Source organism: Carcharhinus amblyrhynchos, chromosome 35 (assembly GCF_965287045.1).
Source record: "Carcharhinus amblyrhynchos chromosome 35, sCarAmb.v2.hapA, whole genome shotgun sequence".
NCBI classification, from domain to species: Eukaryota; Metazoa; Chordata; class Chondrichthyes; order Carcharhiniformes; family Carcharhinidae; genus Carcharhinus; species Carcharhinus amblyrhynchos.
Window position 1 is genome coordinate 3,611,849 of NC_137358.1, and position 25,855 is coordinate 3,637,703.

Here is a 25,855-nt window from a genome sequence, read left to right on the forward strand (position 1 = left end):
CACCCTTTCCTCTCTTTCTCTATGAACGGTATGCTTTGTCTGTATAGCGTGCAAGAAACAATACTTTTCACTGTATCCCAATACATGTGACAATAATAAATCAAATCAAATACCTCGCGCTAAGCTGATCTTTCTCTACACCCTAGCGATGATTGTAACACTACAGTCTGCACTGTCTCGTTTACGTCTCTATGAACGGTATGCTTTGTGTGTATAGCTCGCAAGGAACAGTACTTTTCACTGTATGCTAATACATGTGACAATAATAAATCAAATCAGCTGTGTAAAATTTAACTTTATTTTGTATGAATTCTTTTCTCCTGCTGACCGTGACTGATATTAACTTTTAAAGTCCAGAATTTTAGTTGACATAAAACTTAAATTCAACAAATGGGGATTTGAATTCAGGTCACTAAACCCTACCTCTTAAGCTGCTGTATGCTGGTGTGTGTGTTTGTTTTTCTGTCTGGCGATAATAAACATTTCCAGATGCCTTTAAGACAGGAACCCGGAAGCTAGCTCAGGGAATGCACTAACCCACCCCCCCCCCCCTCCCGCACACACACGCACACATACACTGGGTCAGTTCCATTGTCAGTACAGAAAGTTTCCCAGAACTTTCTCCAGGGATGTGACAGCGGGGGGGGGCAGCAAATCTCCCTCCCCACCCCCCCCCCACCCCAGAAACTCACCCACAAACTCAGGGAAACTTCTACAAAATTTTCACAGACAGAAGCTGTAGACATCGCGATCTGTGTGTTCCCAGGTGAGTGAGAGCCAGTTGTCTGGGCGTGTTCCCTGCAGTTGGTTTCTTTGTGTGTCTCTGCGCTGCTGTAAGAGGTAAAAATAGCCCAGGCTCCCTGGCAGCACCCAGCCAAATCTGAGCTCTCCCTCTCCCCCTCCCCCATTCCTCTCTCTTTCTTTCACTTTTTTTCCTCTTCCTATTTTCCCAATGCAGTGGCACAGTGGGTCAGCACTGCTGTCTCACAGCACCAGGGACCTGGGTTCGATTCCCGGCTTGGGTGACTGTCTGTGCGGAGTCTGCACATTCTCCCAGTGTCTGCGTGGGTTTCCTCCGGGAGCTCCGGTTTTCTTCCTGAAAGACGTGCTGGTTAGGTTGCATTGGCCGTGCTAAGTTCTCCCTCAGTGTAACCCGAACAGGCACCGGAGCGTGGTGACTAGGGGATTTTCACAGTAACTTCATTGCAGTGTTAATGTAAGCCTACTTGTGACTAATAAATAAATTAAATAAACTTGCCCATTATCTCCATTGTCCAATTTATGTTGCCTATTCCCCCGTGTCTTCTTCCCCCACCATCTCCCCCCCCCCCCCCCCCCCCCTTCCCGTATGTCTTCTCCCCCCCCTTTCCCCTCTCTGTCTCTCTGGGTTAATGGACAGGAGCGCAAACTTGGATAAAGGAATTATCTTGTCGGTGAGTTGTGTTGAATGGTTGTTTTTCAGACTGGGGGGGGGGCAGCTATTTCCCCAGGTCAGTTCTGCTTTTTTTTTTGGACGTATTTGCAAATGACGGGGAGATTGGAATATAAAATCCGGAATTTGCGGATGATACTGAACTTGGAGTGATAGCAAACATTGGGAATGATACTAATCAACAGGAAGAGGGCAGAGACCAACAGAGCGGACAGACAGATGGCAATTGGAGCTTAATGCAGGAAACAGTGAGGTGATGCGTTTTGACAGTAGGGATAGGGAGAGACCTTATTGACTTAATGGAACAATTCTAGAGGCTGCAGGGAGCTCATTATAACAGTGGCAGGACATTTAGAGATATTGAGTACAAAAGGAAGTTCGTAGGATCCCGACAGTGCGAAATGAGGCCATTTGACCCATCGAGTCTGCACCGACCCTCCGAAAGAGCATCCCCAAGCCCTATCCGCCATAACCCCATGTATTTGGATTGTGGGAGAAAACTGGAACCCCACATATTTGCCCCACTAATCCCCCTAACTTCTTGAGAGACTGAAGGACAATTTAGCATAGCCGATCCACCTAACCTACACGTTTTTTTGGATGACTCTAGACAGTTACCTAAGGCCGGAATTGAACCAGGGTCCCTGGCACTGTGAGGCAGCAGTGCTAACCACCATGCCATCTGTACACTGAACCTTAATAAAGCTGATTAGGGTCAAAAGATTTTAGCCTCAGGGTTTGGTTGAAAAATTTGGCTTGTTCTTGGAGAAGAATTGATCTAAGAAACCGATAGAGACTAGGTGGCACAGTGGTGAGCACTGCTGCCTCACAGTGCCAGGGACCCGCTGAATTGCCCTATCAAGAGCCCCCATTGACTCGATGAGCCTAATGGCCACCCACTGTTCTGCAATGATGCTGTAACTCGATCTATTCTAGACTGTAACAAGGGTATCATGTCCAGTACTCGTCATCACACTTGAGGAAGGATGTGAGGGGGTGCGGAGGGGGGGGGGGGATATTTCCCAGATTTGGGAATGAGGATTTTAGCAACAAGGTTAGAGTGGGAGAAGCTGGGATCGTTCTCCTTGGAATGAGGGGAGATTTGACAGACGCAGCCAAGAGTTTGTCAATTTTGGCCCAGGAGAATCTAATACCGTTGGCTGATGGGACAAAGACAAAGGAGGACAAGTTTAAGCTTTTCCGCAAACGATACAGGGTGGGTGTGAGGAAGAGGTCATAATGGGGGCTTGCTGCCCGTGAGGGTGGGAGACACGGAGACAATTAAGGATTTCAAGAGGAAATTGAGGGATAGAGGGAGGGGAATGGGATTGATTGGACTTCTCTACAGCTGTGGAAATCAAATACCTACTTAGCTGGTGAGACCTCGATCATGTTGGCCTCTTGGGTAAGATCAAATGTGGTACAGTGGCACAATGGTTAGCACTGCTGCCTCACAGCACCAGGAACCCACATTCGAATCCGGCCTTGGGTCACTGTCTGTGTGGAGTTTGCACATACTTCCCGTGTCATTATGGGCTTCCTCCAGGTGCTCCGGTTTCTTCCCACGCTCCAAAGATGTGCTGGTTAGGTGGATTGACCATGCTAAATTGCCCCTTAGTGTCAGGGGGACTAGCTAGGGTAAATGAGTGGGATCGTGGGGAAAGGACCTGATGGGATTGTGATTGGTACAGACTTGATGGGCTGAATGGCCTCCTTTCTGTGCTGTAGAAGTTCTATCAAGCATCAGATTAATCCCACAATGCATTATCTTGTCAGCTTGGTTGTCTCTCTCTTGTGAGGCCCATGAACTGGGTTCAACTGGAATTTGAATTTGGTTTTTGGAGCAATCAGGGAGATGAAGTTGGGTTTGCCCTCTCTGTTGTCAGCATTGGCTTTGTAACCTTGTGGATGGAATAAAAAAGAAATAGCCTCCTTTGATCTAATAATACTGACTCGATGAGGAATAGTATTTACCCAATTCTCTCTCTCTCTCTCTCTCACCCCTTACGTTTTCTCTCTCTCTCTCTGGCACCCTCCCTCTGTCTCTCCCTCTCTGTTTCTCTGGCTATCTCTCTCTCTCTGTTTCCCTCTCCCCCTCTCTCTCTCTCTCTCTCCAGCTATCTCTCTCTCTCTCTTACTCTCATATATCTTTCTCCCTCTCTCCCCATTCCCCGCAACCGATGACAGCTTCAGATTTGTGATGTGCTGAGGTCTGGCACCAGGAAGACACCCCCCGGAGTATGACAACATCTCTCCACCCTCCCAGTGGCTATTCCGCCATAGATGTGGCAGGATTAGCACCACGAGTGATGTGGGACTTGTCCTGGGAGCAAACCTTTAACCTGTCTCCCCCTTCCACAGTACAGCACTCAAACTTCCCGAGCAGTAAAACACCTCAGATACGCTGCTACTTCTGCCTTGGCTGAGGAGAGTGACTTGAGTTTGTCTCCTCCCTGGCTGAAGCAAGCTGCCGGCAGTATTTGGTTTGATTTATTATTGCCACGTGTATTGGGATATAGTGAAAAGTATTGTTGCGCGCTATACAAAGCATACCGTTCTTAGAGTACATAGGGGAGAAGGAAAGGAGAATCATAGAATCCCTGTAGTGCAGAAGAAGGCCATTCAGCCCATCGAATCTTCACTGACAACAAATGAAATGATTTGTACATAAAGCAAAGGGTGAGGGTGTGAGCGGATCACTCACAACATTGACTGTGAGAGCCACACACTCCTTCTGTGTCCAAAATGTCAATATTTCTTTTGTTTTTGAAGTGATTGACAATTTCTATTAATGTATAGACAGTATTTTCTATGACCCATTATGAAATATTCAGCGTATTTAATCTTATTCACGGGGTTAGCGAACAAGCCCGATTTGAACCTTGTGGTGCGCTGAGATAAAGGAGGGTCGCTCTTGCGACCCTCTCGCTAGCCCAGGTTGCCCCTCCCTGACCTGCAGGTTTGACACTGGGGAACTCTGACCAGGGTAGCTACACCTGAACATCCCTCATTCCCAGCTCATTCCCAGATCTCCAGCATTTTCCCCCCCCCGCCCCCGAGAGATTTCCTGCTTAATCTTGGGCAATTAGGTTTATCCAAAGCGATTTGCTTATCTCAATGAGGGGTGTTTCTCGGTTTGACTGCAAAATAACCTCCAACCTAACAGATGCAGGAAACTCAACCGGGCCATTATACTTCCTGCTGGACTGAAGGAAGATTTTTTTTAAAAATTCACATTGATATATTTTTCTGGTTCTAGATTTGGGGTAATACAGTCCCTTCAGCCTCCCATCCATTGACTCTGTCTACACTTCCGTCTTCCTCGGAAAAGCAGCCAGCATAATTAAGGACCCCACACACCCCGGACATTCTCTCTTCCATCTTCTTTCTTCGGGAAAAAGATACAAAAGTCTGAGGTCACGTATCAACCGACTCAAGAACAGCTTCTTCCCTGCTGCCGTCAGACTTTTGAATGGACCCACCTCTTGTTAACTTGATCTTTCTCTATACCTTAGCCATGACTGTAACACCACATTCTCTTTGGACACAGAGGGAGCGCGTGGCTCTCACTGTCAAATGTTGTAAGCTATCAGCACGCACCTCACTTCACGTGCCCTTGAGGGTGGCACAGTGGGTTAGCACTGCTGCCTCACGGCGCCAGGGACCCGGGTTCGATTCCCAGCTTGGGTGACTGTCTGTGTGGAGTCTGCACGTTCTCCCTGTGTCTGTGTGGGTTTCCTCCCAAATTTGTGCTGGTTAGATTGATTGGCCATACCCTAGTGTCAGGGGATTAGCAGGGTAAGTATGTGGGGTTCTGAGGATAGGGCCAGTCACATCATTAGGGAGAAAGCTACTTGATACGTTACCATTTCGTATTGCTTTCGGGCGGCATGGTGCTTAGCGCTGCTGCCTCACTGCGCCAGGTTCGATTCCAACCTCGGGGTCACTGCCTGTGCGGAGACTGCATGTTCTCCCCGTGTCTGCATGGGTTTCCTCCCACACTCCAAAGATGTGCAGAGGTCGAGAGGGTGGGAGGCAAGAGGGGGGTGTGAGGTGCATTGGCCATGCTAAATTGTCTCTTAGTATCCAAAAATGTGTAGGTTAGGTTGATTAACCATGCTAAATTGTCCCTTAGTGTCCAAAGATATATAGGTCAGGTGGATTGGCCATGCTAAATTGTCTTAGTATCCAAAGATGTGCAGGTTAAGGGGATTAGTGGGGTAAATATGTGGTGTTATGGGGAGAAGTTCTGGGTAAGATTCTCTGTCAGAGAGTCAGTGCAATGGGCCGAATGGCCTGTTCTGCGCTGGAGCGATTCTATGATTCTTCAACATCTGTTTTGATAATTAATCTCTCCTGTTTCCCCTCTCAGTCTGAAAGACGTGCAGGTCAGGTGCATCGGCTGTGCTAAATTCTCCCTCGGTGTACCCAAACAGGCACCGGAGTGTGGCGAGTAGGGGATTTTCACAGTAACTTCATTGCAGTGTTAATGTTGTGACGCCAGTAAATAACCTTTTGCTCAGTGGGGAACCCCCTCCCGCCACACTCTGAGTAAGAAGGTTGTGGTTTTAATCTCTGCTGCGAAGGCAGAAATCAAGGCTGACCCTGCAGTGCGGTACCGAGGCAGTGCTGCACTGTCCAAGGTGCCACCTTCTGGATGATAAACTGAGGGGCCCACTGCCCCCTCAATGGGTTGCCAAAGATCCCATGGCCACTATCGGAAGTAGTATCCACCACACAAGAAGAAGAACCCAATTATTGCGCCGTTTCATACAATACCTACAGTTCAGAAGGAGCTCGTTCGGCCCATCGAGTCTGCACCGACCACATATCCCCATAACCCCTAGCTAGTTCCCCCTGACACTAAGGAGCAATTTAGCCCGGTCAATCCACCTAACCCGTACATCCTTGGAGTGTTAAAGTTAAAAGTTTATTTATTAGTCACAAGTAGGCTTACGTTAACACTGCAATGAAGTTACTGTGAGAATCCCCTAGTCACCACATTCCAGCGCCCTGTTTGGGTTACACTGAGGGAGAATTTAGCACGGCCAATGCATCTAACCAGTGTGTCTTTCGGCCTGTGGGAGGAAACAGGAGCACCCGGAGGAAACCAGCTGACGCGGAGAGAACGTGCAGACTCCGCACAGATAGTGACCCCAGGTCCCTGGCGCTGTGAGGCAGCAGTGCTAACCACTGTGCCACCGTGCCGCCTCTATATGTTCCTATTTATCGCCAGGCCACTCTGTTCCTGGACTCCCTTTCGAATTGTACCCTTTATTTTATATAACCTGTCCTCATTTTTCCTATCCTTTGACATTTCTGTGCACTAAATGATTGCCGGTGTCTCCACCCATTCCAACAGCTTGTCTAAGTCCTCCTGAAATCACTAATCCTCCTCGCACTTCACGATTTTTCCAAGTTCTTTCGCTATCTGCAAATTATGAAATTGTTCCGTGTAAGCCCAAGTAGGGCATTGGGGAGAGTTACAGAACAAAGAGATCTAGGGGTGCATGTTCATAGTTCTGTGAAAGTGGAGTCACAGATGGACAGAGTGGTGAAGAAGGCATCGGCATGCTTGGTTTCATTGGTCAGAACGTTGAATATAGGAGTTGGGACATCTTGTTGAAGTTGTACAAGACAGTGGTACGGTCACACTTGGGATACTGTACAGTTTTGGTCACCCTATTATAAAAAGGATATTATTAAATTAGAAAGAGTGCGGAAAAGATTTACTAGGACGCTACCGGGACTTGATGGACTGAGTTATAAGGAGAGACTGGATAGACTGGGACTTTTTTCTCTGGAGCGTAGGAGACTGAGGGGTGACCTTATAGAGGTCTATAAAATAATGAGAGGCACAGATCTGCTCGATGGTCAATATCTATTTCCAAAGCTAGGGGAGTCTAAAACTAGAGGGCAGAGGTTAAAGGTGAGAGGGGAGAGGTACAGAAGTGTCCAGAGGGTGGTGAGTGTCTGGAACGAGCTGCCAGAGGTAGTAATAGAGGCAGGTACAATTTTGTATTTTAAAAAACACTTTGATACGAGTACAATGGGCATAGAGGAATATGGGCCAAATGCAGGCAATTAGGACTAGCCTCGGGGTAAAAAAAAGGGGTGGCATGGACAAGTTGGGCCAAAGGGCCTGTTTCCATGCTGCAAACCTCTATGACTCTAAGTCCAGGTCATCAATGTGTACCAAGAAAAGCAGAAGTCCTAATTCTGACCCCTGAGGACCCCATTCCGAAACCACCCCCGACGGGACGAGAAATGATTGCTTTCTATGGGATCTTGCTGTGCGCAAAATGGTTTCCCCGTTTTCTACATTGGAACAGTGGCTGCTACACTTGACAAGTGCTCGACTGGCTTTGAAATGCTTTGAGATATCCTGAGGCTGTAATGAGTGGTGTAGAAAGGCACCCTTCTCTGCTGGGTGTTGAGTCATTGCATTGTTGGACTATCTCTAGCTGGGATTAACTCAGAAAGCTGCCCAGAGCCAGTTCAGTTTTGGTGTTTCACCTGTGAACAGTGTTGCGCAGGTAAAGCGTTGTTTCTGGAACATACAGGTTGAGTCACAGTTGCGTTACCTGCACGTGTTTCGGACGTTGGTGCCAAACTCTTTGGGGATCTCCCCAGGTTGCAAAACTCACCACACCAGTACAAGTCTTTTACCTTCCGTCTGAGAACAACTCCTTGGGAGTCAGGGATTGAATCCGGGCTAGATTTTGGAATGTATAATCCACGCTGTGGTGTGGGGGAATGACTAAGACAGGATAATACGCGGGCCCCATGCAGTGTATTGTGTCGTGACAATTGCCCCCTTCATACACGATGGTTCACTTCCTCTATTTATTTCATGAACAAAACTTATTTTTCTATACTCTCTCCGAAGACATTAATGTGCCTGTCTCTTCCCGTCCTCATGTAAAACGATATAGGGGCAGAATTAGGCCATTCGGCCCATCGAGTCTGCTCTGCCATTCAATCATGGCTGATAAGATTCTCAACCCCATTCTTCCTCGTTTCCCCGTAACCTTTGATCCCCTTACCAATCAAGAACCTATCGATCTCTGTGTTAAATACACTCAATGACCTGGCCTCCTCTGGGACAATGAATTCCACAGATTCACCACCCTCTGGCTGAAGAAATTCCTTCTTGTCTCAGTTCTAAAGAGTCGCCCTTTTACTCTGAGGCTGTGTCCTCAGATCCCAGTCTCTCCCACTAATGGAAACATCTTCCCCACGTCCACTCTATCCAGGCCTTTCAGTGTTCTGGAAATTTCAATGAGATCCTCCCTCATCCTTCTAAACCGCATCGAGTGATGCCAACAGCATGGGTTGAGTGGAGGTGTGGGGGGGGTTGGGTGGCAGCACAGTGGCTAGCACTGCTGTCTCACAGCTCCAGGGACCTGGGTTCGATTCCCCACTGTCTGTGTGGAGTTTGCACATTCTCCCTGTGTCTGCTTGGGTTTCCCCACGACAGTCCAAAGATGTATGGGTTAGGTTGATTGGACATCCTAAATTGACCCTTAGATTCCTGGGATGTGATAGCTTAGAGGGATTAGTGGGGTAACTAAGCGGGGGGATAGGGCCTGGGTGGGATTGTGGTCAGTGCAGACTCGATGGGTTGAATGGCCTCTTTCTGCGCTGTAGGGATTCTATGATTTCTTATGATTCCATGAGTACAGACCCAGCCTTACTTAAGTTTGAAAGAATTTCCTTTTATGTGGTCGCTGATTCTAAAAGAGATTTCTTTGCACATGTCTCATTCTTCCTGTTACAACCTGTCTGAATTCTCTTGCTTGACTTCTGTGGTTGAAGTTCACCCTTCGCCTGCCATCCTACCACAAGGACACGTCAGTGATGGTGAATTACTTGAATTAACTCTCCTCGTCCTACACCATTGCCACATCCTGACTGTCAGAAGCCTCTCAACAGCAGGTTAAAGCCCAACAGGTTTATTCGGTAGCACGAGCTTTCGGAGCGCTGCTCCTTCATCGAGTGAGTGGAGAGTTGGATTCACAAACCTCTTTAACCTGTGCTTAACCCTCTCTCCACTCACATTGTCTGTACCTGTAAAGACCTGATTACCTGTTAAGACTCGCATCCCAACTATTATCTTGCAATTGTATCTGTGTCTGTATATGCCCTGTTCGTGAAACCAACTCTCCGCTCACCTGATGAAGGAGCAGCGCTCCGAAAGCTCATGATTCCCAATAAACCTGTTGGACTTTTTCCTGGTGTTGTGAGACTTCTTACTGTGTCCACTCCAGTCCAGTGCGGTATCTCCACGTCCTCACTGGGTAGATTTCACTCCACGCGCGCTGAGATTGTACCCTATTCCAATGTGCCTCCCCACCGTCCACACAGATTTCCAACCATTGGGATCTTCTTATCAGTTCTGTTCATCTCCTGGCTTCAGATCCTGCTCCAGAGTTAAGGCAGGTTACTGAGGCAGCACAGTGGTTCGCACTGCCTCCTCACAGCGCCAGAGTCCCGGGTTCGATTCCCAGCTTGGGTCGCTGTCTGTGTGGAGTTTGCACATTCTCCCCATGTCTGCCTGGGTTCACTCCAGGTGTTCCGGTTGGTAGGTCCGTTCAGACTTTTGAATGGACTTACCTTGCATTAAGCTGATCTTTCTCTACACCCTCGCTATGATTGTAACACTACATTCTGCACTCTCTCCTTTCCTTCTCTCTGTGTAGCATTCAAGAAACAATACTTTTCTCTGTATACTAATACATGTGATAATAAATCAAATCATTGCGTGTATTTAAGATAGGTCCTTGATTGGTAAGAGGTTCAAAGGTTACAGGGAAAAGGCAGGAGAATGGGGTTGAGAAACCTATCAGCCATCGAATCCCTACAGTACAGAAGGAGGCCATTTGGCCCATCGAGTCTACACCAATCACAACCCCACCTAGACCCTACTCCTATAACTCCACATATTTATCCTGTAACCCCCTGACACTAAGGGGCAATTTAGCACGGCCAATCAACCCAACCCACACATCTTTGGACTGTGGGAGGAAGCCAGAGCACCCAGAAGAAACCCAAGCAGACACGGGGAGTATGTGCAGACTCCGCACAGACAGTGACCCAAGCCCAGAAATCGAACCTGGGTCCCTGGCGCTGTGAAGCAACAGCGCTAACCATTGTTCAACCACGCCATCCATAATTGAATGGCAGAGTGGACACGATGGGCCAACTGGCCTAATTCTGCTCCTATATCTTACACGCTTGCCTTGAGGTCAAAAAGGTTGTGGGTTCAAGCCCCAGAACGTGACTCCACAGTCGAGGGAGACGCCCCTTGGTCAGTACTGGGGGGGTGGGGCCTTTTGTTGTTAAATTGAGGGCCCCAATCCATTCAGCTGTTGGGAGGGGTGGTGGGGTGCGGGAGGTGGCAGAAACAGTTACCAGTTACTCCTGTTCCAGGAAACCATCCCCCTAATGTTTAGCGAAAAGCCTTTAGGATGTAGTTCCTCGTGTTGCGCGAGAAGTGGCTGTTTTGTACATCACATTGTTCCTCTCAATCAGACACCATCATCAATTCCCCACTCAGCCAGCAGTAGAATCCAGATAATGTTCAAGTTGAACCGAATCCATGGAACCGTTCTGGTCTCCGGAACACTGAGAATGAATCCCAAACTGAAAGGTTATATCCGTCGCGGTGGCACACAGATTGCCCCTTAGTGTCAGGGAGACTAGCTAAGGTAAATGCACAGGGTTACTGGGATAGGGCCTGGGTAGGATTGTGGTTGGTGCAGACTCGATGGGCCAAATGGCCTCCTTCTGCACTTTCTGTAGTTTCTATGATTCAGGGGTTCGTTTTTTGTTTATTTTATTAGTGTCACAAGTAGGCTTACATTAACACTACAATGAAGTGACTGTGAAAATCCCCTAATCGCCACACTCTGGCGCCTGTTGGGGTACACCCGGGGAGAATTTAGCATCCACCTAACCAGCACGTCTTTTGGACTGTGGGAGGAAACCGGAGCACCTGGAGGAAACCCACGCAGACATGGGGAGAATGTGTGCAAACTCCGCACAGACAGTCACCTGAGGCTGGAATTGAATCTGGATCCCTAGCGCTGTGAGGCAGCAGCGCTAACCACTGTGCCACCAACATTATGTCTGTGAATGGACAGTATTTGCCCCTCTTAACCCCCCCACCAAACATCCACCCAATCTTCCTCCTTTTAAGACACTTCTTAAAATCTTGAAACAACTTTTCATCGCTTTACTTTGTGTCTTGGTGTCATTACTTTGTTTTACAGTGCTCCTGATGCACCTTGGGATGTTTTAGATGTGATATAAATGTGAATTGTTTTAATAATTGGAAGGATTAATGGACCCTTTCCTTTTTGGTTCCGTATGTCAGTTGGCAAAATGCTGGCACGCAGAACCAGTGGCGGCACAGTGGTTAGCATTGCTGCCTCACAGAGCCAGGGACCGGGCTTTGATTCCCAGCCTGGGTCGCTGTCGTGGAGTTTGCACATTCTCCCCGTGTCTGCGTGGGTTCCGTCTGGGGCTCCAGTCTAAAGATGTGCGGGTTAGCTGCTAAATTCTCTCTGTGTACCTGAACAGGCACCAGAGTGCGGCGACTAGGGGATTTTCACAATAACTTCATTGCGGTGTTAACGTTAGCCGACTCGTGACACTAATAAATAAACTTTTACTTTACAAATACTTCCTCCCTCTCTTGTTTCTTGGGTATCTGACTGCGCGTTGGGGAGTCATGAATGATGGTTGCTATTTCTGCTTCCCCCACTTCAGCTCCATAATGGGAACACACCTACCGGATGCCGGGATGACGGAGGATAAGCCGTGCCAAGAGGAGATGCAGAGCCTTATAGTCCTCAAGAGTGAAACCAAGCTGGTCGTGGAGGCCTTCCTACGGAGGACGATGATGCAAGATGAAGCCAGCAAAATCGGGCATGTTGGTCGTTACTACCACGATACCAAGAAGTTCATCTCAAAGTAAGTCTCCTGTTCTAGAACCGTACTCCCGAGGCGTTTTACAACCATTGACTCCAAGCTATTTACCATTTATATAGATGATCTGGAGGAGGGAACCGAGTGCAGGGTGTCGAAATTTGCTGATGACACCAAGATTGGGGGAAAGGCAAATTGTGCGGAGGGTGTGGAGAGTCTGCAGAAGGATCTAGATAGGCTGGGCGAATGGGCCAGGAAATGGCAAATGGAATTTAATGTTGGCAAGTGCGAGGTGGTCCACTTTGGTAGGAAGAATGGTAGGAAGGACTATTACTTACGTGGCGAAAAACTGCAGCAGGCAACGGTGCAGAGGGACCTCGGGGTCCTTGTGCATGAGTCGCAAAAACCCAGCTTGCAGGTGCAGCAGGTGGTCAGGAAGGCTAATGGGATGCTGGCCTTCATAGCGAGGGGGATTGAATATAAAATTAGGGAGGTCTTGCTGCAGCTGTATAGGGCATTGGTGAGGCCGCAGCTGGAGTACTGTGTGCAGTTTTGGGCGCCGCACCTGCGCAAGGATATTTTGGCCCTGGAGGGAGTGCAGAGGAGGTTTACTAGGCTGATACCGGAGTTGAGGGGATTGAGCTATGAGGAGAGGCTGAATAAATTAGGCTTGTACTCGTTAGAGTTTAGAAGAATGAGGGGAGATCTCATTGAGACGTATAAGATGATGAATGGGATGGATAGGATAGAGGTGGAGAGACTCTTCCCGCTCAAAAAAGACAGTAGGACTAGGGGGCACAGCCTCAAGATAAAGGGGAGGCGGTTTAGAACGGAGTTGAGGAGGAACTTCTTCACTCAAAGGGTGGTGAATCTCTGGAATTCTCTGCCCGTTGAAGTGGTGGAGGCTGCCTCGCTAAATATTTTTAAGAAGCGGGTTGATGGGTTCTTGATAAGAGAGGGGATTAAGGGTTATGGGGAGAGGGCGGGAAAGTGGAACTGAGCCACAACAGATCAGCCACGATCTTATTGAATGGCGGGGCAGGCTCGAAGGGCTAGATGGCCTACTCCTGCTCCTATTTCTTATGTTCTTATGTAAAATGGGTGCAGTGGAATCCCAAGTGGTGTCGTACTGATGACCAGGGGTTGTGTCTTGGTGATTGAGGGATAAATATTGACCAGGACACCTCAGAGAACGCCCCTGATTTTTCTGCCAATTGTGCTACGGGTGACGGAGGCCTCGGGGCACAGAGGGCGACATCCCTATCGCTGGGCCAGAAGCTGCAGGTCCCACGTCAGGGCTTGCTGGCCGCGGAATATTGCCAGCCAATCAGGTTGATTCATAGAATCCCTACAGTGCAGAAGGAGGCCATTCAGCCCATCGAGTCTGCACCAACTTTCTGACGGAGAATCTTACCTAGGCCCTCTTCCCCCAGCCTATCCCCGTAACCCCACACATTTAGCATGGCCAATCCACCAAACCTGCACATCTTGGGACACTAAGTTGCAATTTAGCGTGACCAATCCATCTAACCTACACATCGTGGGATACTAAGGGGCAACTTCGCATGGCCAATCCACCTAACCTGTGTATCTTGGAACACTAAGGGGCAAATTAGCATGGCCAACCCACCTAACCTACAAATCTTTGGACACTAAGTGGCAATTTAGCATGACCAGTCTATCTAACCTACACATCATGGGATACGTCGTGGGGTACTAAGGGGCAACTTAGCATGGCCAATCCACCTAATCTTTGGATTGTAGGAGGAATTCGGAGCACCCGGAGTAAACCCACGCAGACACGGGGAGAACGTGCAAACTCCACACTGACAATGACCCGCAGTCGGTTTTGAACCTGGGTCCATGGTGCTGTGAGGCAGCAGTGCTAAACCGCTGTGCCACCATGCTGCTTTCCCTCCTTGCCTTTCCAGGAAGCTACCGATCACGCAGCAATTTCGCCCTCTCGGCCATTAGTGCGATGTTTACATTGGGACTTTGTTACAATGTCCGCTTATTAAATGCTCCTTTTATTTTTAATATAGGACCCCTGAGGGCCAGGATGCTAACGTCACTGTGAAAACGCACGTGAGGCGCAAGTCGCATCAAAAAGGGACTTTGGAACGAGAAGGGGAGGAGAATAAGAGGAGCCTGAAGCGAGTGGAAGGAAGTGAGCACCACATTGACTGGGATTCAACGGACGAGGAAATTGCCCAGGCGGAGGAGAAAAAACATGGCATCAAAACGACAATCAAGAAACTAATACGGAGGCAGAAGAAGAGGAGCCCCGGTGACTTTGACAAGAAGTCCAAGGATTCTTTAGATCTGCTGGAAGATCATGGATTGGTAAAGCCCACCAGAACTGAGTCAAAGGCCAACTCCTTGAAGTGGCAGGGGAGCCCGAGCCCCTTACTAGCCTGTGCAACCGGATCAACGGATTCCGAGACCCCCGTCACCAAGGAAGGCGCTGCGGGGGAGGGTGTCAAGCACAAAAAGAGTAGCTCTCAGAAGTTTCGTAATCTGTTCAAGAAACACTCGCGTGGCAAAGCCGAGGATCTTATCCCAGGGAGAGACCAGGAGTCCGAGCCTCCCTCACCGCGTCCCACCACCCTGCCCTTGTTGACCAATCGTTTGAACGTCATGGATGATGGTAAGTGATTTGTCCTTCCCAGGACAGGTGGGACCCTGTTTGGAAACTTCTTTAGAGATGAGACCTTTCCTTCGAGACTTGCCTCACAGCGCCAGGGACCCGGGTTCAATTCCTGGCCTCGGGTCACTGTCTGTGTGGAGTTTGCGCATTCTCCCCGTATCTGCATGGGTTTCCTCCGGGTGCTCCAATTTCTGCCCACGCTCCAAAGATTTGCAGATTAGGTGGATTGGCCATGCTAAATTGCTCCTTACTGTCCAAAGATATGCGGGTTAGGTGGACTGGCTGTGCTAAATTGCCCCCGAGAGTCAGGGAGGTTAGCAGGGTAAACACATGGGATTCCTTGCATAGGGCCTGGGTGGGATTGTGGTTGGTATAAACTTGATGGACTGAATGGCCTCCTTCCCTACCGTCAGGATTCTATGATTCTGAGCGGCATAAGGAGATATCAGGGTGGATTGGCCCAAGATTTTAAGGGGTGTCATTAAGGAAGGTGAGAGATGGGGAGAGATGCAGGGAGAGATTTTCAGAAGTGAAGGCATGGCTGCTAAGGATGGAGCGATTAAAATTGGGGATGCCAGGATTGCGGAGTGTTGTGAGGGCGAGGGGGGGTGGGACAGAGTTGGGGTGGGTCCAGGTGTGGCCACGGTGGGCCCACCCCAACCATGGTTAGTACGGCAACCTCACAGCGCCAGGGACCCAGGTTCAATTCCCGGCTTGGGTCACTGTCCGTGCAGAGGTTGCACGTTCTCCCCGTGTCTGCGTGGGTTTCCTCCGGGTGCCCCAGTTTCCTCCCGCAGTCCAAAGATGTGCGGGTTAGGTTGATTGGCCAAGCTAAATTGACCCTTAGTGTCAGGGGGATAAGCAGGGCACATGTGTGAAGTTATGGGGATAGGGCCTGGGTGGGATTGTGGTCGGTGCAGACTCGATGATTCTATGATTGAATGGCACAGCAGACTCAATGGGCCGAATGGCCTAATTCAGCTCCTACATCTTATGGTCCAATAAAGACATGAGGCAGAATGGAAGAGAAGGATCTGTTGGGTGATGGGGTTGGGGCAAAGGCTTATACTCAGCACTAAACTGGCATGAATGAGATGGGCCAAATGGCCTCTTCCTGTGCTGTAAATCTTTGTATTCCAGGGAACATGTTGGAGGAACAGGTGACCCAGTGTTTGGCTGCAGTAAGAGTGACCAAGTAAATAGATTCCATTGTGGGTTCTGTTATAACTGGCGAGTCACACAGACCAGACACTGGGTCAGATCGGGACAGAGGGAGATCATTCATTCTTTTAGTCTTTTCTCTCATTTAGTTTAAGTTCATTAATGAAGTACTATTGAAGAATAGTCAGTGTTGTAAATGTACGAAATGAGGTGACCAATTTGTGCACAGCGGGTTCCCTCAGTTGGCAGTAATTGGGGAGGCAGTGGCGTAGTGGTATTGCGGCTGGACTAGTAATCCAGAGACCTGGATAAGGTTCTGGGGACCGGGGTTCGAATCCCGCCATAGCACGTGGTGAATTCAATAAAAAAAAATCTGGAATCTACTGATGAAACCATTGTTGGAGAAACCCAACTGGTTCACTAATGTCCTTTAGGGAAAGAAATCTGCCATCCTTACCGGATCTGGCCTACTTGAGACTCCAGTGCCACAGCAACTGGGGATGGGCAATAAATGCTGGCCAGCCAGCTATGCTCACATCCCATGAAATAATTTTTTTAATTCATTCGTGTGACATGGGCATCGAACCAGATGAATTTTTGCGACAATCAACAATGTTCGTTAGTAGATTCTTAATTCCAGTTTTTTTTTATTGAATTCAAATTCCGCCATCTGCCGTGGCGGGATTCGAACCCGGGTCCCCAGAACATTAGCCGGGTTTCTGGATTAATAGTCTAGCGATTAATACCACAAGACCATCGCCTCCCCCAGATTTTGAAAGAAAAGAGATTGAGGGATAGGTCTTGGCTACAGAAAACTCTCCTTCTGCCCACTTGCCAAACAGTGAGGGTTCAGGGCCAGTCCAAAATACAAAACCTCCAGCAGTGCACCATTCTCAATCCTGAACTCGAGCAGCATCCTGGATTTTGTGTCTGCCGTGGGATTTCAACACCAGGTTAAAGTCCAACGTGTTTATCTGGTAGCACTAGCTTTCGGAGCGCTGCCCCTTCATCAGGTGAGCAGGAGTTCTGTTCACAAACTGGGCATGTAAAGACTCAAAATGAGTTTGTGTCTTCGTTTGTACTGCTTGTGAACAGAACCCCCACTCATCTGATGAAGGGGCGGCACTCCGAAAGCTTGTGCTATCAAATAAACACGTTGGACTTTAACCTGGTGTTGTGAGACTTCTTGCTGTGTTTATCCCAGTCCAACGCCGGCATCTCCACGTCGTGGGATTTCAACCCAGATCCTTCTGAGTCGGGTGGGCGGATCAACCAGTGCTTTCACCCGTGGCTACGTCTGAGCCTCTTGTGTGTTTCGCGGTCATTTTTCGCTCTCTCGGTTCAACTCTAACCTGTCACTGGTCCTTTCTCTGTTGTTTGCAGGATCCAGCAAGAACAACAACGCGGAATTCTACTCGAAGGTGGCACAGAAGCTGGATAAAATTGCACAGACTACCATTGACCGATTGACCCCAAGCCTTGAGAATGCTGACCAAGAAATTAGTAAGTGTTGTCTAGGACATGGAGGGGCCTCAGGAAACGGATGGAGATCTTTTTGGGAGCCAAGGTGAGGGAGGGAGGAGGAACCTGAGGGATAGGATTACGGTGGCACAGTGGTTAGCACGGCTGCCTCTCAACCTCGGGGACTCTGGTTCAATTCCAGGCCTCAGGTCGCTGTGCAGAGTTTGCACATTCTCCCCGTGTCAGCCTGGGTTTCCCCCGAGTGCTCCAGTTTCCTCCCACACTCTAAAGATGTGCGGGTTAGATTGATTGGCTATGCTAAAATTGCCCCTTTAATGTCAGGGGGATTAGCAGGGTAAATATGTGGGGCGACAGGAATAAGGCCTGGGTGGGATCATGGTCGGCGCAGACTCGATGGGCTGAATGGCCTCCTTCTGCACTGTAGAGATCCTACGAACCCAAGGATGCGTGGGGAAGTAGGTTAACCAGATTGGTGGCACGGTGGTTAGCACTGCTGCCTCGGGTGACTGTGTGGAGTTTGCAAGTTCTCCCTTATGGGTGCCCCAGTTTCCTCCCATAAACCAAAGATGTGCCGGTTAGATGGATTGGCTGTGCTAAATTGGCTCTTAGTGTCTGAAGATGTGTAGGTTAGGTGGATTGGTCATGTTAAATACACGGGGTTAGGGCAAAGGAAAGGCTGGGTGGGTCGACACAGATTTGATGGGCTGAATGGCCTCCTTCTGTACTGTAGGGGTCCTATGATTGAATGTTCCTACTTAACGGACTCTCTTTTTTTAAAAAGAATTTAATTTTGGTAGGGGAGCAAGGTTCTGAAAAAACAGATAACTCCTGCCTCCCAGCCAATCGGAGCCAGTGCAGAGGTTTGGGAGTCGGATATCCCACCCGATAGGCTAGTGTGGGCCTGGGTAGGAATGGCTGCAAATTTACCCAGGATGCATCGGTTCACTTCTCACCATCTGACGTTTCCTCTCACTGAATTTCTTTAGAGAACAATAACTTCCACCAGACTGACAAGGAGAAGATGATTGAGAAAATTGTGCTGTTGCTGCAACAACAAGGCGATGGAATCAACGAGAAGGTGAGAGGCAGCAACCCTGCCTGAGGGGAGGCGCAGTCGGCAAAACCCCTCGGTGTCCAAAACCCAAATCCGATGGAGCCCTGGAGTGACCTTTTCCAACTCTCAAAAGCTTCGGGAAAGCTTTTAGTGTTCAAACGTTCAGGATGTCATGGAAACTCTCGGCACAGGAAGATCCCATCATTTGCCACGCTCTCTCTGCAAAAGAGCAGTTGTGTTTAGGCCACAGGTTTTTGCCTGTAATCCTGTAAACTCCTCGCCCCCAAATATGTGCCCCAACCATGGGCAGCACAGTGGTGAGCACTGCTGCTTCACAGCTCCAGAGTCCTGGGTTCGATTCCTGGCTCGGGTCACTGTCTGTATGGAGTTTGCACATTCTCCTCGTGTCTGCGTGGGTTTTCTCCCACAGCCCAAAAATGTGTGGGTTAGGTTGATTGGCCATGCTAAAAATTGCCGTTAGTGTCCTGAGATGTATAAGTTAGAGGGATTAGTGGGTAAATACATAGGAATATGGGGGTAGGGCTTGGGTGGGATTGTGGTCTGTGCAGACTTGATGGGCCGAATGGTCTCTTTCTGTACTGTAGAGATTCTAAGATTCTAACTCTCTTTGTGCGACACGGTGGCACAGCAGTTAGCACTGCTGTCTCACAGCGCCAGGGCCCCAGATCCAATTCTGGCCTTGGGTCAATGTGTAGAGTCTGCATGTTCTCCCCATGTCTGCATGGGTTTCTTCCGGGTGTTCTGGTTTCCTCCCACAGTCCAAAGATGTACAGGTTAGGTGGATTGGCCGTGCTAAATTGTCCCTTAATGTCCAAAAATGTGCTGGTTGGGTAGATTGGCCATGCTAAATTGACAAAGGCTCATCTGGACTCAACATCAGCTCTTTTCTCTCCATCCAGTTGCTGCCAGACCTGCTGAGATTTTCCAGCACTTTCTCTTTTGGTTTCAGATTCCAGCATCCGCAGTAATTTGCTTTTATCTTAACAATATAAGACATTGACAAAAAGAACTGATAATAAAAGGTATGGTGCAGTAGAGATGTAAGATGTTATTTTGAAATTGGTTTCGGACAAAGCTCGGCACAACATCGAGGGTCAAAGGACCTGTACTGTTCTATGTGGTGTTTTAAGTTGAAACGCGCTCTGCGTTCAATGTACTCTCTCCCTTGTAGATAAAGGAGGACCCGGTTCTCCAGCGGACAGTCAGTCGGATGTCCTACCGGAGCTTCTCGCAGCTGGTGAACGTCTTCACGGCCAACGTGGACGAGCAGCACCAGGATCCGACCACCAGCCCCGAGCTCACCAAGATCGCGCTGACCATGGAGCTGACTCGGAGAGTGGCCGGGATCAGTAGTCACCCGGTTCAGCAGCTGATGGGATACAGCATGCAATACATGGACATGTTTGTACCCTGGCTACAGGAGAATGGCGGATGGGTGAGTGAGCAATCAAATAAAGAACTGCTGTCTCTCTCCCGGGCTTTGATTTGATTTATTATTCTCAAGTATCGGGATGCAGCCAAAAGTACTGTTTCCATAGAATCCCCTCAGTGCAGAAGGAGGCCATTTGGCCCATCGAATCTGCACCAACAACAATCCCACCCAGGCCCTATCCCCATAACCCCACATATTTACCCTGCTAATCCCTCTAACCTATGTGTTCTGGGACAGTAAGGGGCAATTTAACATGGCTAATCAACCTAACCTGCACATCTTTGGAGTCAGTGCAGACTCGATGGGCCAAATGGCCTCCTTTTGCATTGTAGGGGATCTATGGCTGACACGGAGGTAAGAGCACTGTGAACAAAGTCAAACAAGTGTCCGTGCTAAATTTACTCCACATATACAGTGGGCGGCGGCACAGTGGTGTAGCACTGCTGCCTCATAGTGTCAGAGACCTGGTTCGATTCCCGGCTTGGGTCACTGCACATTCTCCCCATGTCTGCGTGGGTTTCCTCCGGGTGCTCCAGTTTCCTCCCACGCTGAGAAAGACGTGCTGGTTAGGGTGCATTGGCCATGCTAAATTCTCCCTCTGCGTACCCGAACAGGCGCCGGAGTGTGGCGACGACAGGGTTTTCAGAGTAACTTCATTGCAGTGTTAATGTCAGCCTCCTTGTGACATTGATAAATAAACTTTTTAAAAGGAAGTTGTGGGTGCTCACGGGAGCATCAGTGATGTGGGCTTCGATCATAAGACATAGGAACAGAATTAGGCCATTCGGCCCATTGAATCTGCTCCACCATTTAATCATGGCTGATATTTTTCTCATCTCCTTTCTCCTGCCTTTTTCCCATAACTCCTGATCCCCTTATTAAGAACCTATCTATCCCTGTCTTAAAATCGCTCAATGACCTGGCCTCCACAGCCTTCTGCGGCAAAGATTTACCTCTCTCTGGCTGAAGAAATTCCTCCTCGTCTCTGTTTTAAAGGATCGTCCCTTTAGCCTGAGGCTGTGCCCTCTGATTCTAGTTTTTCCAAATAGTAGAAACATTCTCTCCACGTCCGCTCTATCCAGGGCCTTGCAGTATCCTGTAAGTTTCAATAAGATCCCCCCTCATCCTTCTAAACTCCAACGAGTACAGACCCAGAGTCCTCAACCGTTCCTCATACGACAAGCTCTTCATTCCAGGGATCATTCTTGTGAACCTCCTCTGGACCCTTTCCAAGGCCAGCACGTCCTTCCTTAGATACGGGGCCCAAAACTGCTCACCATATTCCAAATGGGGTCTGACCAGAGCCTTATCCAGCCTCAGAAGTACATCCCTGCTCTTGTATTCCAGCCCTCTTGACATGAATGCTAACATTGCATTTGCCTTCCTAACTGCCGACTGAACCTGCTCATTAACCTTGAGAGAATCTTGAACAATGACCCCCAAATCCCTTTGTGTGATCAAATTTATTCAAACTCCTGTTTCTCGTCCTCCGACAGACAATGGTGCTACCTCTGGACGATGTATCTGAGCACCAGATTGACTGATGTCCGGCGAGCAAGTGGCATTAACCTAAAACCTCAGAGCTTGGAGGAGGGGTGAGTGACCTTCGCCAAGAAGGAAGGAGTCGGAAGTACTTTTCAAATCGGGGAACTGCCCGACGCGTTAAGCAGGGCTGTAGCCGTGGAACAACTGACGCCCAATGCTGCTGCAAGTTTGAGTTAAGTGAATACTTTTCCAAGGAACAAATGAAGGATAAAGCAGTCTGACTACCCTTTTTCTCTGGTGTTATCTAAAGAGATATTCGGTAAAAATCCGTCCATTTTCATGTTTACTGGCTTTGCTGTGCCACGCAGTTTACATGTGAATTGGTGACGCATTCTACGCCATCTGTGACCTAACATTCATTTTTCTAAAGAAGCAGCTTACCTCTCCTAAAATCCAAAGCTGCTTTGAACCAAGTTGTTCCGAATTTATACAACTTTCTAATTACTGATTTCATATTGTATCAGTGGAGGTTGGCCAGGCAATGGTCTACTGTTTTCCACTAACAATGTTGTGCATTGAACTAGAACATTGACGAGCTCTGTTGGAGGCTGTTCAGCCCATTGTAACTGTGCTAGGAACTATCCAGCCTAATCCGCTTTGGTCCATTGCCCTGTGGTTTGCGGAGCGCCCAAATATATGCTTTTAAAACGGTTGTTTTGTAATAGAGTTTGAGCACCACTGAGAAAGAGACATGCTCGCGAATCTTGCACTCATCTGAGCACTTTGCGAGAATACCAAATCTCAAAACCTTTCTTCCTAGGGTGGCGCGGTGGTTAGCGTTGCTGCCTCACAGCGCCAGGGATCTGGGTTCAATTCCTGGCCTCGGGTAACTGTCTGTGCAGAGTTAGCACATTCTCCCCATGTCTGCGAGGGCTTCCTCCCACTGTCCAAAAGATGTTCTGGTTAGGTGTATTGGCCACTGCTAAATCCTCTCTCCGTGTATCCGAACAGGCGCCAGAGTGTGGCGACTGGGGGATTTTCACAGTAACTTCATTGCAGTGTTAATGTAAGCCTACTTGTGATATTAATAAATAAACTTGAAGCTTTTCCCTTTGAGATTTGGCATCTGACCTGATGAGTGCAAGGCGGAAAGCTTCGAGAGCACATCTCCTTTCTTCGGCAATAGCTTTTGAAGAGCGAGGGGGGGGGGCTTTCCGCCTGTGCGGAACAAGGGGTACAAGAGGACAGACTGAGACCAGAGCTATAACATCATGAGCGGATCAGAGGTATCGAGGAGAGAGGGAAAAAATATACACTGAAGAATAGAAACCTACCTCATTCTCTCATCCGTAGATTTAATGAGACCTCCCCAAGCTGGCACATTCGCTGTTGGCACTGGGGCATATTTATTTTCAAATGCTTTGGGGAATCGTTGCGTATGTCATTTTCCCAATGTCACAGAAGTTGATCTCTCATTGCCGGTCCGTTTAGACAAGCTGTAGGTCCCACATTGGGGCACTGCTACCCAAGCTATCGACACGGCCAAACCCTTACTTGTTCAATCCCCTCTCTGGCGTGTAAATTCAAATCTCAACCTACAAAGAGACAGTTGTAACAATTGGGTTGAGTAATTCTGCCAGGCTGATTATCTGTATCTGTACTGGCTGTAGAGTGCGGTTGATAGAGGTCTCAGGCCGTACCTGAGGTGAACGACCAGCATTTCCATGGGGAGGCAGTGGCGTAGTGGTACTATCACAGCACCAGTAATCCAGAGACCCAGGGTACTGCTGTGCGGGACCCGGGTTCGAATCCCACCACGGCAAACGGTGAAATTTGAATTCAACAAAAATCTGGAATTAAATATTTAATGATGACCACTGTCATAAAAGACAATTTGGTTCAGCAATGCCCCTTAGGGAAGGAAATCTGCCGTCCTTACCCGGCCTGGCCTACAGGTGATTCCAGAGCCACAACACAGGGGAGGCAATGGCCTAGTGGTATTATCGTTAGATTGTTAATCCAGAAACTCAGCTAATGTTCAGGGGTTCGAATCTCGCCATGACAGATGGTGAAATTTGAATTCAATAAAAGATATCAGGAATTAAGGATCTACAGATGACCATGAAACCATTGCCGGAAAAACTCATCTGGCTCAGGAATGTTCTTTAGGGAAGGAAATCTGCCGTCCTTACCCGGTCTGGCCTACATGTGACTCCAGAGCCACAGCAATGTGGGTGACTCTTAAATGTCCTCGGTAATGGGCAATAAATGCTGGCCCAGCCAGCGATGCCTATGTCCCCCAGTTGGGCAGCACAGTGGTTAGCACTGCTGCCTCACAGTGCCAGAGACCTGGGTTCAATTCCCGGCTTGGGTCACTGTCTGTGTGGAGTCTTTATGCTCACCCCGTGTCTGCGTGGGCAGGTGCTCCGGTTTCCTCCCACAGTCCAAAGATGTGCAGGTTAGGATAGATTGGCCATGCTAAATTGCCCCTTAGTGTCAGGAGGACGAGCTAGGGTAAATGCATGGGATCATGGGGATAGGATGGGATTGTGTTTGGTGCAGAGTTAATGGGCCAAATGGCCACCTCCTTCACTGTAGGATCATAATAAAGAAAGAACATCTGTATTATCTGTTGAATCTTGTACAGTCACAAAGCCATAGTGAATCACAACCTGCTTTCCATCGCTCAGACTTGTCAACTAAAAAAAAAAAATTTCCTTGACTATGTGGACTGAGCTACAGGTAGACAAAACCACTAAAAGCCAAATTAACTTTAATCCCTTGAATTTGAGCCAAAGTAAAATGTAAGGAACCATTCACTGTCTATATCTCGGATCCCTGCATGTCAGGTTTGGGTTAGCGAGGGTCTCACTTTCCGTCTTCACTCACCCAACTTTTGTGGGTGAGTGAAGATTGGGGGACATGGTGGCACAGTGGTTAGCACTGCTGCCTCACAGCTTCAGGGACCCGGCTTCAATTCCGGCCTCGGGTCACTGTCTGTGCACGTTCTCCCAGTGTCTGCGTGAGTTTCCTCAGGTTTCCTTGCCCAAAGATATGCTGGTTGGGTCGATTGGCCGTGCTAAATTGACCCTAGTGTCAGGGGGGATTTGCAAGGTAAATATGTGGGGCTTCGGGGATAGAGTCTGGGTGGGATTGTGGTCAGTGCAGATTTGATGGGCTGAATGGTCTCCTCCTGCACTGTAGGGATTCTGTGAAACGATTTCGCTGAAACAAATATATCTATTCCGATATTTGCTTAATGCTGAGATGGGTGAGAAGGTTGAGGGTTTGGTGTATTTCCAGCAATTACACCTCATTCAGCGCGCTTTGCTGTCATGGATAGTAATCGACTTTGAGTTTATTGCCCAAGATAAGGAAGCAAGTCCGCATCTTGGACTCTGGACCTGCTCCAAGGTCAGCGCAAACCTGGGAGCAATTGGCTGAGGAAAGATTTAAGACCAGAATTTATCTGACTCACTTTCTTCTGGTGGTCACTTGATATAGCGACAATGGAGTTATTGTTTAAACACTGCGATCTATCTCTATCGAGTCTACAACAGATCAGGGCATGAGTTGAAATAAAGCCCCCCCCCCCCCCTCCCCCCGGCTGTGGCGGGGAGCTTCAGAAACCATGGGTGACCTCCTCTTCCTCCCAATCGCTACACATTGGCGTTTACCAACTCCCTTTCTATTCACGGGGAGGCGGTGGCCTACTGGTACTGTCACTAGACTAATAATCAAGAAACTCAGCTCATGTTCTGGGGACCCGGGTTCGAATCCCACCACGGCAGATGGTGGAATCTGAATTCAATAAAAAATATCTGGAATTAAGAATCTACTGATGACCATGAAACCATTGTCGGAAAAACCCATCTGGTTCATTAATGTCCTTTAGGGAAGGAAATCTGCCGTCCTTACCCGGTCTGGCCTACATGTGACTCCAGAGCCACAACAATGTGGTTGAGTCTCAACTACCGATGGGCAATAAATACTGGCCCGGCCAGCGATGCCCAAGACCCACAAATGAATAATTTAAGTAAAAGTAGCATTAACCTTTTGTGAAGAACAGAAGAATTTCTTTAATACTACTTTAATACTACAATTCTCTTGGACTGGGTGGGGTGGAGGGATTGTCCAGTTCCAGGTCATAGAATCCTACAGTGCAGAAGGAGGCCATTCAGCCCATCAAGTCTTCACCGACTACAATCC

The 25,855-nt window shown here is 48.6% G+C and overlaps 1 protein-coding gene across 1 annotated transcript; it reads left to right on the top strand.

Annotated features, from left to right (window-relative positions):
- The first annotated feature begins 673 nt into the window (after positions 1–673).
- Positions 674–23,958, top strand: bcl2l12 (BCL2 like 12). The gene is made up of 7 exons (XM_080217325.1): positions 674–766; positions 12,206–12,409; positions 14,407–15,011; positions 17,556–17,675; positions 18,641–18,732; positions 19,901–20,164; positions 21,658–23,958. Exons 2-7 carry the CDS (start codon positions 12,213–12,215, stop codon positions 21,703–21,705), a joined length of 1,326 nt encoding a protein of 441 aa, XP_080073451.1. The 5' UTR covers positions 674–766; positions 12,206–12,212; the 3' UTR covers positions 21,706–23,958.
- The last annotated feature ends 1,897 nt before the right edge of the window (positions 23,959–25,855 follow it).